General features: G+C 45.1%; 1 protein-coding gene across 2 annotated transcripts in view; it reads right to left on the minus strand.

Moving 5' to 3' along the window:
• Window positions 1–587: 587 nt before the first annotated feature.
• Window positions 588–19902, minus strand: part of TRIM45 (tripartite motif containing 45) — a 65229-nt gene continuing 45914 nt past the window's right edge. For both annotated transcript variants that reach the window (XM_086935657.1, XM_086935656.1), the window contains exons 3-7: window positions 13975–14708; window positions 11998–12127; window positions 6858–6972; window positions 3941–4067; window positions 588–2994 (exon numbers count right to left, since the gene is read on the minus strand). In XM_086935657.1, coding sequence (XP_086791783.1) covers window positions 2846–2994; window positions 3941–4067; window positions 6858–6972; window positions 11998–12127; window positions 13975–14708 — 1255 coding nt within the window. In that variant the 3' untranslated portion in view covers window positions 588–2845. The remainder of the gene's footprint in view (window positions 2995–3940; window positions 4068–6857; window positions 6973–11997; window positions 12128–13974; window positions 14709–19902) is intronic.

The following is a 19902-nucleotide window of genomic DNA, read 5'->3' on the forward strand; positions in this document are numbered from 1 at the left end:
TACGAAAAGGAGAACTGCAACCTGAAAAAACAAATAAAATCTCCAATTCTGTACAGAATTATGGGCAGAGGATTACACTCCTTAATTAAAGCAGAGATCCTGCTACACAGCTACAGCCAGTCACACATCTTGTTGCTGGGACGTTCATGGCTACCGAACTGTAAACAGATTATGAACTAAATGAATGGGTCCAACTTTGGCACAATTCATGTACAAAGTAAGCACTGACAGGCAACTTGAGCGATAAACCAGAACATATACACAACACACCCTAATCCAGAGTGGGGTTTCATGCATGTCTAGGCAAGCATACAAAACTCAGGGACAATGTCCATGTTAGATCTGAGCAACTATAGCAATGAAGAGGCAAAACATGCTAGCACAAATGTGGCACTCAACCAAGTACCTCGCGCAAGAGAGCTTTTCATCTGCTGCAGAGGCTACGCCGGAGCACAAGCAGAATTGACCATTCCAAAACAACTCTCTAAATAGCAACAGGACTTTGAATTAATAAAAAAGAAGAACTATTTATTACTCATCTAGAGTTATCGCTTGGCACCGAAATAACAGACTTTGCAGCTCGACAGAATGGATTCTAACAACCTTACTGCGATAAACTGAGTCAGACTACCAGATTCACACCAGTGAACTACAACTTACACAAAGGTCTCTGCCGACTGGGCTCAATCTCGTGAGATATATCAGTAGCTTCAGTGAACAGTCACCATTGCTAATCACTCTGCCAATTCATCAAGTATGGTTACAGCAAAGGATTTTGGAGCGCCGTTATATTACCCTTTCAGCTCAATCACATTACATTGATCTTTCGTACAAAATTTGACAAACCTCGAGCTTGCCAGTGAGTGAGACTTTAGCAAGGTTTCCACCCATCACTTTTCTGTGAAGTGGGCATGCCCAGGCCTGGGTTCCCTGCTCATTGTGTCACATCACTCAAGTTAAACCTCACTGAAAAGATCTGTGCCGGTCATAAATAGTCAGGGTAGCTTGCATTCACACTCTGCAGGAACTTAGCCTGGCGGTTCGAACTGCTCTCTTTTTTTTAATCATTTTTTAAAAATAAGAGTTTTATATAGCGCAAACTAGACCCAAATCGGGTTGCAGAGCGCTTTACATGAGCACCAGCTTCTTTACAGAACAACACATTCATTTTTGTTAGGCACTGGGGAGATTAAGTGATTTGCCCAGGATCACAGGATGTTGAGCGTCTTTGCTGAGACTCGAACCCGGTTCCCCAGCTTCGAGGTCGACTGCTCTAGCCGTAAGGCTACATCCGCTCCCGTTCCTCTTCCTATTGGAGCAACACCAATGCTGATTTGTATGTAGCTAGTCTCTGTCTAAAGTGGCATAGTGGGTTAAAAACGACGGACTGGAATGAAGCCCAGAGCAATTGCCAGTGGGTGATACTTTTACAAGCATACTGCCATTCCATGCAAAATGTAACTGTGTTTCTTTAGTGGGACAGAAAACATGTTCCAGCACACAAACTTACCACTGCACTGGCAGACGTTCTCGAGCTACAGTAATGACCAACAACTCAAATTGAATATATCCCAGTCCTTGCACCAAAGGAAAGCGAGTTGCCCTGTGTCTCAGTGTGATGCCGGTGAAGGCTCTTGACTCAGTAGTGTGGTAGTGGTGGGGCTGGCAAGTTGCCCCTGGTAGCACTATGGTGGTGATGAGGAGATGTTATGTTAATAAGCTTTTAAAGCGCACTTCTTCCCAAAGGTGTCCTGGCGCCGATGAGTTCCCCAGGCTAACAGTGAGGGGATGGAGATGCTGGTAAAAAACTCCTGCTTACCAGTGCAGTGGTGGTGTGGCTGGCGAGGAGCTTTGGCATGCCTAACAATGTGAAGATGAGGTGGATGAGGAACCCTTCGGCCTTCCCCTAGTTTGTCTGAGTAGGCAAGTGTTGGAAAGCCGGGTACCGCCCTCATGAAGACACTGATGCGGGTCTTGGAACAAGTACCAAGTCTACCCCTCGCTGGTTGACTGGTACTGCGTTGTGAGCACAATGAAAGAGGGAATGGCAAATCCTTGGCACGAGTGACAATTAGGGAGAACAAAGTCAGACGTGTCCTGCTTGATCTCACGGTCGCCATTACGCAATTCCTGATAAGGCCTCTGGTTTCTTTACCGAGGTTCTTCTGCTGAACCAGGAGAGCCCCGCTAGCAACCCCCCCTACCCCCCCCACCCAAAGCTGACATACTGAGCTCACAAGGCCCATCTATCCCTCTATACACCCCAAGGAGTTTTTACCCACTACATACCGATCCAGATTAATACAAATAAAGGAATAATGACTTGTTTTTTTTATATAGCTCTAAATACTGCATCCAGCAAGTGTTCCCATTATTCAATTCAATATTTTCCACTTTATCAATCATAGGAGGATGCAATGCCAGTGTCATGACCGCATTCAATCTCATTACCTACATGCGGGAATTTGATTTCATGAACTACATCCACAAATTCTGATATAATGGAATATATTTCAAACGAAAGAAAGATTTCCTCTAACAAAAAACCAAGTTAATTGCCTAGGACAGGGCAGCCTTGTTTTGTGTTCATGTGGGTGTTTATTCTCAGTAGTCGGGCCGTATGATGAAGCACTTCCAGGACTTTTACATGGTTTTTTTTACGCCCCAAGGAACTTTGATTAAACATGGTCAGACTGAATAGCTCTATTGGTGCCACGTCTTGCCTGGATGGGTTTTCATAGGATGAACGTTGAAATTGCGAAGTGAAGGGCACCTGCCAGGGAAATGAACCCCGTTCAGGCGGTACATGTAGCTCTTTGCCATAGGTTGGATTTGCACCATAGGCTTAGAGGGCTACAGTCCTTAGCAAGCTCCTGTGCCCGTTGTCTCCTGCAATCGCCGAACACTCCGAGTTCTCCAGCGGCCCTCCGCAGCAGGACCAGTGCGAATGTCCAGGGTGTCCTTTGTGCCCATGGCCACAGCCTTGGTAGCCACCTGCCAAAATCAGAAGACAGACATTAGTAAAGAAAAAACTGTGCTCAATGCTAGGCCTAAAAAGACAAACAAAAAACTGATGGATTCAGACACAAGGAAACAGAGAACACCTGAAGTAAAACAAAAAGACATAGTACGGAGTGATGGAAGAGGGGAGTGGGAGGGTCCTCACATATGGGAATCAAAGACAACCTTGTGGGCTGAACACTAAAGCAGGGGGGAAGGTGCAATGTAGAATTCCACAACTGCCCATACTCTATGTCTGCAATCAGAGGACACACAGCCAGCACCATGGCAGTCAAGGATCGCTTGCACTAAGTCATGCTACTTTGCATCCTAAGCCTCAGGTGCTTTGTGTTGGCAAACAGAGAATGGTACATTGCACTTTAATTCTTTGAAATTGTGCAATGGCAATCAAAGACTGCATGCAGTCGTAGAAGGCATCATACACAGCTGTGGGCTTAGAGTGTAACATAGAGACTTTGCCTGCAGTGTTCTTTCACTGCCATCAAAAGCCATCATAGAGGGGGTTACATTGCAACGCCCGGTGATCTTTGCTTGAGAGAAGCGGGTTGGGTGCAACGTAGCGTTCTGTGACTAACGATATCGGACTTCCATCACATAACACAGGGGAGGTTGGGGTGAAAACTGCATTCGCTCTATATTATGCCAAGGGCTGGTCCAGAGTCAAGGTACATAGCAGGCTCAAAACACCTGTAGGAGCCTCGTGCCACAGAATGGAGGATTCATTATTACACTACAAATACTAGAGGTGAAATGGTGCACATAAGTTCACTGTTCAACATTACAAAAACTAGGAGGTGTCTTTCTTTTGGTCATTAAACAGAAAGCCTAGGCCCACATCTTCCCGTGTGATGATGTTAGGGCAGACAAACTACTTTCGGAGGTTCTTACGGGACCTAACACACACATCTATGAAACCTACCTGGCATGGATCCGCCGCACCCGCAGCGCGCGTCCTTCTGACCCCCGCTGGAACAAAAGGTGCAGCAGTGGAACACACCCGAGTGTTTGCGGAACTTACTCTTCACAGTCAAGAGAAAAGGAGAACCCTGAAAGCAAATAAAGTGTCATTAGAACTATATGAAATAAGAGAATCCCTTCCATCTGCATATCTTTAAATGCCACATTTTTCAAAACTAAACAGCAATTTTAGAACTGCTTGGTCAGGCCGCAGCATCAATAGTTTCAACGTGCTCCTTTCAAGAGATATCTTGTTTCTTTGAGTTTACGCCGATGTCCCCTTACTCAGGGTTACATTTCTATCAGTTCTGCGTTATGGCACCAGCATGTACGTAAGCTGCTTGTTTTTAAACAAAGGAACCATGCTCATAACAGCCCTACAAACCCTTTGCAAACATGAGTTCACGGGTATAACATGTCCGCACTGGATGGGGTGGAGGCTCACGTGAAACTGTAGATGTTGACTGGTTAACTTGGCCTTGTCACAGCGAGTTCTGTGCACCAGTTGAAAATACTGAGGAGATCTCAGACCGCCTCACATTGCACTATATTGTACTGCCTAGAATCCACCCAGGTATATTGAGGCAAAACAGTGGAAAGCTCTTCTAAAACCTTTTCCCACAGGAGTTGCACCCTCCTACAAATGCACCTCTTTACAAACAAAAATGAGGGTTGGGCTTCTCTTCCCAAGTCTTTCTGTCCTTGAAGACAGGTCTCCTGGATCAATGGCCTTGGGTCAGAGACACCTCTGTAAGGAATGATTTTAAGTGTAAGAGGCACCCAAAATGATACTCAAAATGCAATTTCTTTAAAGTTTTGTCTACTTGCAATCTCTTTTTAACAAGCGCAATGTATAAATTCCTTATATGCACTGATGATATTAGATACATTTCAAATGGGAATTCACCAAACTCTTCAAATAATATAAAAATAACATATATTAAATATATATTTATATATTTATATTATATATATATTAAATGGATAATCCCATAAACAAATGATATAATAAAACAACCATCAACTGATAGAAAAGCCAAGGTGAGTACCACAGCACCTTTTGCTTTTTCAAGGCTAAATTCAAGTAGCACTGGTCATGTAAAAACCCACAATTGCAAAGACTTTACCAGGCAATATCCACTGAGCCATGGCTTAATTCAGATAATTCTCCCAGTTAAAGATGCTGGCTCTCTTTATACTTGGCTGTCATGCAGTTGCGACTATACATCTTGAAATATCCTTCACGTGATCAAGCCTACCAGTATTCGTTATAGAAACAGGCAATTACCAACAAACAACTCCGATGAACAGCGTCTACTTTAGTGAAGCCACATCTCATGTCCATGATATAATATCACTCTGGTAAATCCAGGAGCGATGGTGGTCCCTTGTCAAAGCCCTTATTACTGATGATAAGGTTGCATTTCCAAGCGGGGCAAGGACGTGGGACGGTTGTAACAAATCTGTGGACGGTCCCAGTTAATGAAGATAAGGCAAGCTGCACTCCAAAGTTCAGTAGAATATTATGCCAAAGTTCATAGTCAATAACACTAAGATTGCATTAACTATACAGCTGTTAAATAGACCTACATTTCAGTAAAATATTGTGTTCAATGATTAGAGATTGTTGGAATCAGAAGGTGCTGGAAAAATGCCAGGTAGATTTGACTGCTTGGCTTCCAACAGTACGGATCTACTAAACTCTAGGCGGTATTATAATGAAATGTAATATAAGCAAGCTGCTGGTGCTGGCTCGGCAAACTCAAAGATGAGGTGGTGATGTAATGGTAAAGAATGGGACAGTGGTAGCTGCTGTTCATAATGTCAGGATGGATATCTAGTTTACAAACATGTACTTTCAAAGGCTGAACCTCTGAATGTTAAGAGTCAGAACTTATGGTCATTAGAGCTGTGACTTGTTTTAGGGTTGAGATGTACACATCTGTAAGGGGTTTGTATGAAATGGATTGGTTGCTGCTACTGGAGCATTTGGGAACATTTGCTGCAAGGCAGGTTTACAAAGAGAGGGACTAAGTGGCAGAAATACGCACAACATCACTGATGTATGTGAAGTTACTTGATACTTTACTCTCTCCATCATCGATGTCCAGCACCGGTAACTAGGCCAGCGCGCCCCAAGTCAGGTCTAGCCTTGGCCCCTATTGACAAGGATATAGAACAACTCAGCGCAAACGCTAAAGGTGAATATTTATGGGTAGCAAACACCCCAAATTCATTTTTGTCCCGTTTTGGGTGCATTACCTGCTAGAATGAACTTAAGACAATGCCCAAAACCCACAAACTTTTGATCTTCAGTCATACCTGAAGGAACCACGATCGACCAATGTCTGGCACTAAATTGTCGTCTTGAGCTTAGAACCCTAGGATTTTTCTAAGGTAAAGAACATACACTGATTAACGTACATTAACTTTCTAGTGGTACAAGCATCAATGCAAACATGATCCTCAAGTGACCCAAGGTGCCTGGTTTTTAAAGGATGTTTCTATTTGCACCCGACAGCCAGAGACCAAGAAACAATCAGCGCCTCCTATTAGCCGTTTCTTTAGGGTTGAAAGAGGAGTCTTATCTATCTTCTCTCCTACTTGGGCAACTTGATACACAAGTGTCAGAGACATAAGATGCAACTATTGATGTTTCCATGAGCCCTAAATCTATCAAATCTCGATCCAAGAATAGGGTGAGCGCTAGAGGCAATGCTGTACGCACTATATGAAAGGCACACATAGACATAAACTGCCTGGTGACAACCATCTTAAAGTACGCCCCAGAGCTTGCCCAGCAATCTGCTCATGTACATACATCTCGTTTGCACAACACACAAGATGTGTACATGGAGCACCTTCGTAGATATCCTCACCTGCACGTGCTGCCCCTTAATGCAAACACCGACTGTGTACATGCCTGGAGCGTGGGGTGTGTACGAGACACTGTATGACCCATCATTGTTGTCATGAATGGTTGGCTTTATTACACTGCAAATAAAAGAGAAACATGATTTATAAAGCAGAGGAAAATATGGATGCAGGGGGTGGAATAGATATAGAACAGTTAAATCATGACCATCATTTGAATGCAATATAACAGCAGACTGTAAACAATTGAATTAACAATAGGGTTTGTTGTTCATTGTTTAAAAAAACGACGTATCGTTCCTGCACTGGTCAAAACGAGAAGGAAAAAGGACTTCTCAGTAGTCGGAGGACATTTCGGCGAGGCCACGTACTAGTGCTTGTATGTGAAAGTGGGTATGGTGAATGCTCAAGTTCTGCTATGACACACACTTCCGGTCAGATACGATATGCTGACAGACTGGACAGGCCATTCTACCACTCTGGCACTGCCTCGGTGCGGCGCTTGATAGGGGACTGGTTTTTGAGCTGGATAGACTGCCAGGCCCAAGGCGCCAAAAGACCCTTTCAGGGGCTATTCGGACTGCGCTATATAAAGGACAATAACATAACAAGGTTGGTTTGAACATTTCTGCCAGGGATGAATTTGGATCCGCCCGGCTATGTTTGTAGAAAACATACACAATGCCCACAAAATGGCTGTCAACTTCTAATGTACTACTAAACCTAAAATAAATTAATCTAGGAGAACATCCAATGATGGCACATGAGAACCGTCCCTCCCACTGGTCACGTCACAGTTACGCACCTTTAATAAACACACCCTACTGTGCTGCATGATTCTCACACATATGCGGGGCTCCTGCATTCATGCCACAGCGCCTATTGGTTTCACTATGGGGCCCTGATCTGTTGCATGTAAATATCTTTGTTCAGTGACTGGTCAGGGTGCTTGAATGTGATTGGTTATAATGAGCTAAAGGCTCAGGAGATGGGCTTACAGATGATACTGGGCACTTTCTTCCATCTATCCAGGGATTCCTCGGTACTTCCTGGAACCTCCCCCCATTGAACACATGCAAACAATGAATGTTGGGTACCCGAGTGAAGCCTGACCTTTAAGACTGACCATGATTATTAGATAGTAGCTTTTGTGGGTTCTGTCATTGACCAATTGTTTGTCGCAGGCTTGCGTTCCTTTGCTCTTTCAATTAGATGGGCAAGTGCAAGTCGCAGTGACAGTCATGAGGCTGAACAGTCAAGGCTAACAAAAAGAGGGGGTAGTCAGTAGGTAGCTTTCATCCTGCACATAAAGGGCTAGATGCATAAAGAAACCATTTTGCGATTTCCTAATTGCGAATCTTTAAGATTCCCAATTAAAAAATCGTAAAACTGAATGCATGAAAGTGAGAGGAACATTTTCTGCGATTCCTAGGGGATTGCAAATTACCTACCTCATGAATATTAATGAGGTAGGTCACAATTTGCGACCCTCTAGAATCGCAAAAATCTCAGGGATGGTGGCCTGTGGGGCTCAGCAAACCCCCATGTCTGTGATTGCTATTAAATAAAGCACATTTATTTCTAAATGCAACCAGTTTTCCTCCAAGGAAAATGGGATGCGCTTCAAAAACAAAAATGAAAAGTTTTCTTTTCATTTTTAGGTCTCGCCAAGCGATGCAGCACCATGTGCTGCTCACCTAGACGAGATCTATTGTTGTCGACTTGCTTTGCCAAGGGGGACAGGACATGTGCACGCGGCAAGGCCTAGACAGGAGATGTGCACGTGTATGGTGTGAGCAGGAGTTGTAATAACGCTGCAATCCATACACGTGCACATCGACTGTCTGTGCCGAAGCTTAACAGACAGGAGATGTGCACGCGTACGGCTCGCAGCGTTTTCACAACTCCTGCTTGCACCATACGTGTGCACATCTCCTGTCCAGGCACGGCACGCTTGCGTCAGCTGCATGCATTATCAGCCGTGGCCACGTACAGCAGGCCTCTTTAACCACCTGCAGGCTCCCGCTCAACCCCACTCACCGGCTCTTGTGGGGACTTTGCGCTGCTCCCTGGCTGGTCTCCTCGATGGCAGGGGGGACTCGCTCTTCACCCGGTCACTCTTTGTGGTGCAGCAACACGTGGGGCTCAGTCTTGCTCACAGGAGCCCCACCTGAAATCCTACTCCGACCACGCCATGCGGCATTCACGTAGGCGGGTGGGCTCCCGCCGGACTTCCCTCTATGGCTTGCAAGTGCGGGGTGGGCTCCCTCCTCGCTTCTCCTCCATGCGGGCTGCAACACGCGGGGCTCCCTCAGCTCACGGGAGCCCCGGACGCTTCCGGCCGTGCGCTCCATGCCCCGCCCATATCCTAGTCAAGGTTGCCTGACTTCCGGGTCGTGCTGAGAGTGGCCCGGAGAAGGCTTCCAGAACAACTCGAGCTGCGGCGGTGAAACGCGGAGTGGGCTCCCGCCTCATCAATGTAACACCATGCGGAAAATAAGGGGTAGGCTCTTTCTCAAATTAAAATATAATGCGGGGGCACCAAAACCTTCAATGCACAATGCAGCATTCTGCTAAAAGGTAATGATAGCTTTGCCATTTCAGACAACAATTGCCAATTCAGGAGCCCACCGTGCCTCAGCATGTGAACCCATAGTCCCCAAAAGGATAACAGTCTTTTAATCTTGGCGATGTGGTCTCACCCCTGCCTGCAAACTCTCACTGAGCAACGCTCTCCAGCTTTCCTAGACCATCTTGATGCAGAAGTGCCAATATTCACCAATGTCTTTCTGTAAAATGCATTTATCTGCATTAAATTCTTGGTTTATTAGCAAAAGGGACCGGAAGGGGGTCCAGTGGTACAACAGGACTCTCTCTCCCAGACTGGCCCTCCACATCAAAGTCAATCCTGTTCTAAAAGTGTAGCTGCTAACACAAAATCCTCATAAAGCCATGGTGTGTGCCCCCTCTGAATAAACATTTTCAGGTCACGCCTGGGCAGCATGTGCGCTGCTCTGCAAGTCATGCTGTATTGGAGTATGGAATTGAAGCCCCGCCCACTCTCCGCCTATATTTGTCATTGTCATTTGTAAATGCTGGCTTCTGATTCATTAATAGGCTTGTTAGTCCCTCCTGTTTTAATTCGTAAACTCCCATGAGGATTGCCCCTTTTACTTTGGTGGTTACACAGTGAGTCTTTTTCAGTCTGTAAGCACTATTTTATTTAAATAGTTTCTCCTACTGCAGGCACAACATGTTTTCCTGCAACATTCAGTACGTCATGCGCGCATTCACTTTCTAAGCAGCCAGGGACAATGTTGGCCGTTTCTTTCAATAGGTCTCCCATTTGTAAAAGTTTGAGCTTTTAGCATTGTACATGACAATGCCTTTTATTTATGATTTATCAAAACATATAAATAAAAGACTGTCATTTACAGTGCCAATAGCTTAAACTATCGCAAATGCGAGACCTATTGCATTGCAAATGCTTGTTTAAGAGTAGGCAGTGGTCGGTGGGACCACTGAATGCTCTTAAAAAATGATTTTACAAACACTCACAAAGGGGAAGGGGTCTCTTGAGACCCCTTCCCATTTGCAAATGGGTTACCACTTACTTGAAGTAGGTGGTAAAATGCAAAAGTTTTGCGACTGAATTCACGGTCACAAAACATTTTTGCATACAGTTAGGATTCGCTACTTGGAAGGGACTCCCCTTCCAAATAGTGTATTGCAAACCCACTTTGCGATTTGGTAGCAGGTTGCCAAATAGCAAAATTGTGTTTGCTGCAACGGAAACGCATGCTTTGCGCTCGCAAACGGGCCGAATTCTGCGATTTGGCCCGTTTGCGAGGAGAAAAATGCTTGATGCATCTGGCCTAAAGAGGGCATATAGTCAGAGCTATTACGTCTAAAAGAAATAAGACTTTATTTAAACGGAGGTAAAATTGAAAAGGATATACACCAGATACGACCCCAAACATTCATAACATTTATGCGCTGGGGTCTTACATCCCATGCATTTACGATGGCAAACTTTCTATCATCTCGACCACCTTGGTGTGTCTTCTGGTTTACTACAGCCGATTTACCATCACCCAGTCAATGGGACAGAGCCGCCAGACACCACACAACGTTCACATTTGCAATGATACGTCTGCCATTTGGCATCGTTTCTTGGTAGTCCTCAGTGCAGGGCATGACCCCTCATTCGGTTTCAATCCAGGGGTCTGAGATGCTCCAAATGTAGGGTGAATGACCAACCATGATTTAAATGCAGTATCTCCAGAAGGGTTGGGTTCCTTTCGGGGCTGATGCAGAGCATCTCGAACACTAGACAAACAACAAAATAATGATCCAAAGCAGAGCCTGTATATAAAGTTATACCCAGTGATGGGCGATTAGTTTAGCTTTAAGCAGCGCAACTTCACGACGTCCCCAACAGCCCAGGGAGCGTGTGTGTTTACCTGCTGCTGCACACACTGGCTGTACCTGTTCGTTGTGTGCGAGGGAAGCTTTCACTGCTCTTTTTGTGTGCTTCATCGCTACATGTGCTTTATACACTGCTGGGATCACTACACATTTAATGTCTGGAGGACCTAATATCACGTTTGTTCTCCTATTAGGGTTAGTAACAAACATGTCTCAGCTTCCAACACGCTACACCAGCACAGAAGGTGTGCACCATAAAACATTTTAGCATGTTACCTCCCTCAAGGACAGAGGGTGGGAAGTTAAATGTAGTTTTACTGAAGAAGGGCTTGGAACAAAAAGAAATTACACCTCTGCTCAAGGGCCTTATTACACATAAGAAAACAGACTGATATCAGAGGAAATCCTGATATTAATAACCTGAAAATCAACAACTTCAGCCCAAATCTTACAAGGTAAACTTATAACCAACAACACACTGACAAGTCCGAAGTGAAGATCCGAGTGACAAAGCCTACTGAGCAGACATGCTGGAAACAGTGGGTGCCATGTCGGGTGCCATGAGGAGCACTCTGCCGTGGAGTAGGACTGGATAGATCAAAAAGTGAATGCAACTGGAGTGGAAACTCAAACAGACGGGCAAGCCCCAAACATTGCACGTTATGAAAAATCAATAATAGAGTAGCTGCTAACAACTAGGATGCGCTCGCTACTTACCAGTCCTTCCTGTCCTTGTTCACCACGCTGACTCGAACCTGCTCCCCTCCACGTCCCATCCGCTCAGAGGACGCATCCTTGCAAACGAGTGTGAAGGCGGAGATCTGCGCCTCACGCGCATTGTGGAAATCTGGGAACGGAGAGAGGGGATAGTTTTACTTCAGTGGTTAAAGCTATACAAAGAATCATTTGTTTCTTCAAGTGAGGAGGTGGGACACAGATCCACCATTTAAAAAAAGCGGCAAGATTGTGCTGTTATTGTGAGGTGGCCCTCAGAGGGTGTCATTATAGTCTTTTATTCTGTGCGCCATACATTTAAAGGCTCCTTTTACAATATTTTTGGCATTTTGGTGACTTGTAAAATCTGTCAAGTGTAACTGCGCTAGGCTGCTCAACTTTGCTAGATAGAGGAATGGAGAAGACTGGAGCGGTGCTTCATCGATCAGCTGATTGCTGGGATGATCCCATGGATGGGGAGAAAACATCCCTCATGGGGTTCATATTCAACACCCTTTACTAGGGTTACATTTGAGGTTTGAGACCATGACTGGGCCTTTCCACATTATGTTACACCATTAACACCTCTTTACGGCAACCCTGGCTTTACGCAAAGATGACTGCCTTGTGGGGGAAAAGCTGAGCTCTGGGTTGTAAGGAATGGCTGTATCGATTTATGGAATCTCTTGAGCATCATAAAGATATCTATGGTAGTTCTAGGATTTCCAGCGCCGAGAGATCCCCCTGGGGATAATTAGTTGGGCCCAACAAATGATTTTAATATTAATAATATGGAACTTGAACAAAACTAGTAATGTTTATGAGACTGTCTAACTTAGACCAGAGTTCGGACAATGGGAATTCCAACATGGCCGCCGATCGCAGGCCTGTAAAGGCCAAAGCAACACACTAGTCGTATTGAACAACTAGTGTATTGCCTGCTGCCTTTACAGGCCTGTGATCAGCGGCCATTTTGGAATTCCCACTGTAAGATCTCAGTTCTATGTTACAGACTGATTGGGCTCTGTTCTTACGCTATGTATCAGTAGAAAATAGAGAACTCACTTGCCCACACTTACAACTGTATGCATTATCCTACTAGAATATTCATAAATATACCACAGAGGCTGTGATATACAAGCGACGAGGAGAAAGAGTAGCACAAGAGTTCTTTAATAAGGTCACAGACAAAAATCAAGAAATGTCGCAACCTTTTAGGTTCATCCGTTATTGTTGGATATTTATGAAAAGGGAAATGTGATACAACTTGCTCTTGACCCAGGGTTGATGGGTTTTTCACCGGCCACTGGATCCAGGCAAGCATATGTGCTAATGTGAAATAATGATGAAAGACAGATTTTATTAAAAAAAATACTTGAGCCGGTTTCAAAGATTATGGCAATCTAGTTGAGACAACCATTATAAACCAACCGACAGTACATTTAAAACTAAGGTATTGTGCCGCTATGAGGGTAGATCAGACATAAAGTCTAACAAAGTTTATGAAAAGAACTTCCAAGAAAAGCATTGGAAAAGTTAATGCACTGGTTCTACTAGTCACCGTTTTAAAAACATAAATAAAAATATGCTATAGAAATAAAATATAATGCACTGGTTCTAATTTATACAATATTTAACACAATCAATATCTTTATTCAGCCCAGGTCAGAACTGTTTCAGTGGGTTTTTATCTGCATGGTTGTAGTACATTTAAGACTGCCATGACCAGTAACCCCAGAACTTCTGCGATGTGTACCTGTGACCTGGACATTGGAACTGATCTCAGCAGTGAGTGTTCAAGTCAACGAGCTATCATTAAATCACAAACATTCACAGGCTTTTCTCTAAAATAAGCTCATAGACAAGTGGATTTACGGATACGGCTGAAATTAAAAGTGCTGATAAAACTCAAGTTGCAGCTAACCCAATAAACTTCTCATTCATGTAACTATTTTCAAAGCATTTGAGTGCATGCCATACCTGCTCCATCTAGGGTGCACTTGCTGGGATCCACTGTTTTGGTAACTATTGCGCCAAACATTTCATATCCAGCGCACTGGCGGGCCTTCTCAGTAGGGGAGAATCGGATGCCACTGTCCACGCAAGGGTGGACGCTGTAATCTGCTTTATTCAATTTCCTGAGACGGCGGACTACCACCCCTTTTGTCATCAGGATCTCTATGTCAGAGCCAGCAGTCAGCAGACGCTCAGTGAAGTCCACCCCGGTCCTCATGTCTGCCAGCAGCTGCCCTAATTGTGCCCGCTGCAGCTGGAGAGCATGCTCCCTCTGCAACCTCAGCTCCTCCAAGCGTGCCAGCAGCCTCCCACGATGCTCCTCCACTGCCCGAACATAACCATCCGCAAACTTGTGTATTTCTGCCTTCACGCACTCGAGGCGGTCGGCCACTGACTTCCCGGCCCCCTCAATCTCATGCAAAGCCCCTTCCAGGGCCCCCACATGGGGCTGTGTGCACTTGAGCAATTCCCGCATGTAGTCACCATGTTTGTGGATTATACTGCCTGTGAAGTCGTAGGCGTGCTCGCGGTGATCGCCCACCACACAGTCCCGACACACTGGGCGGTCACAGGTCTCGCAAAAGAGGCGCAGTTCCTCCGCAGGGTGGGACGCACACTGGATGGGTTTCCCCATGCGACTGAAAGACTTGAGGTCCTTCAGGCCCACCATAGCATGGGAGGCAGTTTTCTTCTGTCGCCTAGGAGACAAAATGATCATATTAGGTCAATTTCAGCATGAACAGTTACAAAGTAGTTCAAAGTTCAACACAACCAGGATCTTATCTAATTCTGAATCTAGGTAAAGACATGGAACTGACCATTCTTTATCATTACTTATGGGTGTAGCTGAAACCTTAGACTACTGTAAAGTGAGTTAAGCACCTGAAACTATTTATGAATAACCTGTGGGTTGAATATTCGGAACCGAGCAGGGCAAGGCTGCCTCTGTCCATTCCTTTCAAAACAAGTAGTTTACGACAGAGAATGATATTTTATTTCCACAAGAGAAAATTAATTTGTGGAATGTGCTATATAAAAAAGAAGGAATGGAGGAAGGAAAGAAGGATCTAGCTGGCCTGGGATTTTTATCTTGTCTGCCAGTCCAGTGTTTCTATGCATCGGCTGTCCCTTAAGCCTTCCAGGTACAAATGGAAGCATATTGTGGAAAAGTAGTCAAAATCCACATCTCACTGTTAGGAAAGATACCTATGTAAAATTGCTCACAGTAATGAAGGAAGGATAAAAGCAAGCTAATTAATAAACTAAAATAGCAAAGCCAAGCCCATCTCACTGATTGGCTCTGTTAGTGCTGTTCTTAGTTAGCCCCACTGACCCAAACTGTGGTCTTCAGCTACTTCATGAAAAAGAGCCAAAACCAAGGTGTCTGAACCAATAAGAAACAACGTCCTGTGATGAGACGTGAACTAAAGGGTTGTTAACTTAATTTTAATCCAAAGTTCCCCGGTTGGGATGTGTGAGGCGATTCCAGAGGACAAGTGGCTTGGGGCTAGAAGATTAAATAGGCTATCCAGTGATTAAAGACACAATAGGTTTTCCAATCCAACCAGACATCTATACTACTATTATAAAGAGAGAACTTGCACCTTTTGGCAAGGTAAACTCAGGAACCACAGCGCCAATCTACACACCCGATACATCTATGAAATTGTCAGGGTGTGTAGATGGACATAGGCTATATAAATTACAAAAAAAAAGTAAATAAAAAAAATTACGTTTGTAAACAAAGTAGTCCCCCCCAGAAAGTAGCGCCGGCCGGGACCTAGCGCTGGCCACGACGCAACGTGCGTCATGACGACAAGGAGGAGGGCGGTGCAGTAATGCCTCGATTGCAGTCTCTCAGGGCGGTGTCTCTCTTCTATGACTACGGCTCTACAGCGAGCTGTGTGCGATATGGCGACAACGGGGAGTGCGGTGGAGCGGAGGGTCCGCACTTGAGCGCACTGAACGCGGCTCGGAGCTGCCGAAGGTTGCGGGGCCCGAGGAAAGGTGTGGAGGCAGCAGTTTCGGAGGAGGTAGGGGCGCGACTGAGTCTGGGCGGGTGGGGGCGCGAGTAAGTCTGGGCGGGAGGGGGACGCGAGTGAGTCTGGGCGGGAGGGGGGCGCGAGTGAGTCGGGGCGGGAGGGAGTCGGTGCGGGAGGGGGTCGGGGCGGGAGCGGGTGTACTGCCCCCAGCCCCTTTCTGCCCCAGGCAACGCTGGGGCGGGCTGCTAGTATTCAAATAAAGGGATATTTAGGAACCCTTATTGTTGGTGACTACTGATGATGCAGGATTGGCTAAGAGCACGCTTGTTTCCTCTTGGAGATCCCCTTTAAAGGATCCAATTGACAGAAGATTGAGCAAACCTGCTTCACCCAAAAACCTGAATGCTAACCTTCAGAAAGGCCCTGAAGACATGACTCTTTGTCAAAGCGTACCCCTAGTTCTTTGGTTTTTGCTTTGTATTACTTTTGTGTAGGCGCCTTGATGCCTTCGGGCAAAGTCTGCGCGTTATACGTTTTATTTCATTCATTCATTCAAATCTGCCACATGATGACTGCCCAGAGAACTCTTCAACAGATGCATAACCCATCGAGCTACCGTGGGCACACATAGGTCAGTCCATTGGAGATGTCGCATGGACGAATCGACAGGGACCTGGCATTCTGCAGCAGTAAAGAAGGGAATATGGTGGGTTCTACATGGTCTTTTGGTTTAATTGCATTTTATTTCTTTCAATGTGAACTTTTACGCTCATCATTTTACCTTTTATTTAAAATATTTGTATTAGTATAATCATAAAAAATACAATGTTGAGACACTCATGATGCAAATAAAAGGTAAACTGAAGTTAACAATATCAAAAGGTTAGTCCATCACCTTAAAAAGCTTATCCAAAATAATTTGAACATAACTATTTTAACTTGAACTTAGGACAAGGAGGTTGTGGAAGGTGGAGGCTAAGAGACAGTGGACAGGTCACGCTCCCTTTAGTCGTCCTCCTTGTGCTTTGAGAGGTGGTCGCACCGCCTCTGGACCCAGTTACCCACCATTACCTTGAGTGATGTGTGTGAAAAGTGCAGCGTTTGCCTCTGGCTGCTTCTTCCTCTCCTACAAGCAGCCTGTTATGCACTTCTCTAGGGCACAAATTCACTTTTTAGCCACTAGCGTCCATGCCACTCCCAAATTAACAAATCTCGACGGTTCATTCTTTTCTTGAGTGCTCTTTCAATACCTATGATGTTCCATCACCAATCAGGAGTCAGCTTTACTACAGGTAGCCGTTTTAACCTCATAAAACATTACACTGATTTCAACTCTCAGGAATCCTGCCGCTATCCAGTGTCCACCCATTCACGCTTAGATAGAAAGAGGCTCTCAGGTTACCACACCCATTGTACATCCACCCCGGCTTTGCCTTCACAGTGGGAGATGTACGGTAGGTGGTGGTGCAGGGCCCCTGGGGCTGGAAATTCTCAGACCGTGCAAGCCAGGTAAATTCCAGCACCCAGCCAACAATCCAGCCATCATGTAACACAGGCAGGGGCCACACATGAACCCGGAACCAAATTGTAGGAGTTCTAAATTGAGCTTTGTGGCTGGAACTTCTCCACAGCCCAGCCTGCATTCCCTCTTAGTAAGAAGATATGTTTGATATGTGATCGTAGGTCCTCCTCAACAAGGCGGCCCACTCACAAAGAACATCCTCAGTTCGACCCAATACATGGAAGAGCGTTGCCCATGGCTTCGGACTACACAATGAAGACGGTAAAGCCTATGATGGCACCAGCAGTGATCACAAAAGATTGCTTATTGGCCCCCAAGACCGGGCAACACCCCTCGATCAGAAAGGCTTAACAATAGAAACAGTGAGCCAGAATTATAGGTTTCACCACCAACCATCCAGGAGGAGAACATGGAGGGAGAAGACAGAAGATGCATGGTCCAACTAGCCAGGACTATAGGTTTCACCACCAACCACCCAGGAGGAGTACATGGAGGAAGAAGACAGATACATGGTTCAACTAGCCAGGATTATAGGTTTCCTCGTCAACCACCCAGGAGGAGAACTGGAGGAAGAAGACAGATGCAAGGTCAAACTAGCCAGGAATAAAGGTTTTACCACCAACCACCCAGGAGGAGAACATGGAGGAAAAAGACAGATGCATGGTCCAACTAGCCAGGATTATAGGTTTCCTCATCAACCACCCAGGAGGAGAACTGGAGGAAGAAGACAGATGCATGGTCCAACTAGCCAGGATTCTTGGTTTCCCCATCAACAAACCAGGAGAAGCAAATGGAGGATGAAGACATGTTTAAACTAGCCAGGATTTTTTGTTTCACCATCAACCACCCAGGAGGAGAACATGCAGAAAGAAGAAAGATGTTCAAACCAGAGGTTTTGAGACAATGAAGTAATTTTAACTGTGTGATCATGTCAGTAGTGCCAGGTTATGTGGAGGTCAGGTGAAGAGACCTACAGGAACCTGAAGAGTGCACTAGACATCTAAAGGAGGTGATGGTGGTATCAAGCCTAGATACGAACGCCAAAACATTAACATCCGTTTATGACCTGAACAAAGGTTAGTGACAATTCATGGGAAACTTGTGAGGCAAGGTTGCTGGATCGAGCACGTCCAATAACAAAGATCCTTGACTTGGCAGAGTATGCCACTGAAGCGAAGTGAAGGGAGGCTAGACGGCACCATAGAGCTATGCAGGGTGTCCTAGAGAGTAATCTGCATGAGGGGCAACACTACAGGTGCCAGCACTACCATGCACTGCACTTCTATCTTACTCAGAGTTGACTAAAAGTTAACTGTGGAAGTTGGGTTAGAGAAAGATCTATACATGGAAAAGCCTGGATATGGGCAACGTCTTTATGGGAAAGTATTTCAGTTTCATGTATTTCAAAGGGTGAATGTGGTAAGGGCAGATCACCCCAGCCAGGCACAGAGGCAAGGCTCCAAGAGAGTCCAGGGCAGTCAGAAAGGGGCACAAATCGGTGAGACCAACAGAGAGTGAACACTTTCTTTCTCGCCAAAGAGGAGACGTTGTGTGAGGTATAGATTGGCAGGAGTCATCTGGAGATTAAATTCTATTCTATGTGAACCTTAAACACTCTTCCCCTATGAGGCGGGTCCATAGGCAAAGGAAGTTTGCAGATAACGGATGAAAAGAATGACAATCCAGGGGTTCAGGTTGGAGTTTTATGGAACTCATCACTAATAGTTGGTTCCCTCAGAAAATATCATCTGGCTTCAAAGAGATAGGAGTAATAGAAAAACTTTACAAATATCACATAGTTTATCAGTGATCTTTCTGTTATGAGAAAAAGGGAAATGAGTGAAACTAGTTAAACGTAAGTGAATTCAACTAACAGATATAGTATAGGCACTTTAAATCAGAAAGGATACACCTCCCCTGAGATATCCTATTGGTAGGGGACTGAAAGACGTGTCCCAAACTCTAGGAGGAGCATCTGATGGCACTGTTTAACGACTGCAAAATGTTTTTTTTAAAGTTCACATGGAGGGTCGTGTTAAGAAACGCACAGCCCTCCCTTTTAAACTGTTGCCAACATGATTGTGCATCTGCAGCCTTTAGAAGCCAATGTGTTTGGAGGATCAGCTAAGGCATAATTTCATGTGTCACAGGAACACATACTGCGGGAACACTGGCTCCCAACCAGGAACCTATGTATTATTGTTCATAAATAAATGGGGAGAGTTGGATGAAGCAGTAAACTTTGTACAAGAGACCCTCAGCCTCCTGGTCATCATGGCTTAGGTAATAAAAAGTAAACCGGCTACATGTCATACACAGTCCATTCTAGAAACTAGCCACAAAGCTAGCTAGCTTGGCATTATTGATCAACTGAATTTAGGGACTTTG

The sequence above is a fragment of the Lissotriton vulgaris genome, chromosome 8, assembly GCF_964263255.1.
Source record: "Lissotriton vulgaris chromosome 8, aLisVul1.2, whole genome shotgun sequence".
Lineage (NCBI taxonomy): Eukaryota > Metazoa > Chordata > Amphibia > Caudata > Salamandridae > Lissotriton > Lissotriton vulgaris.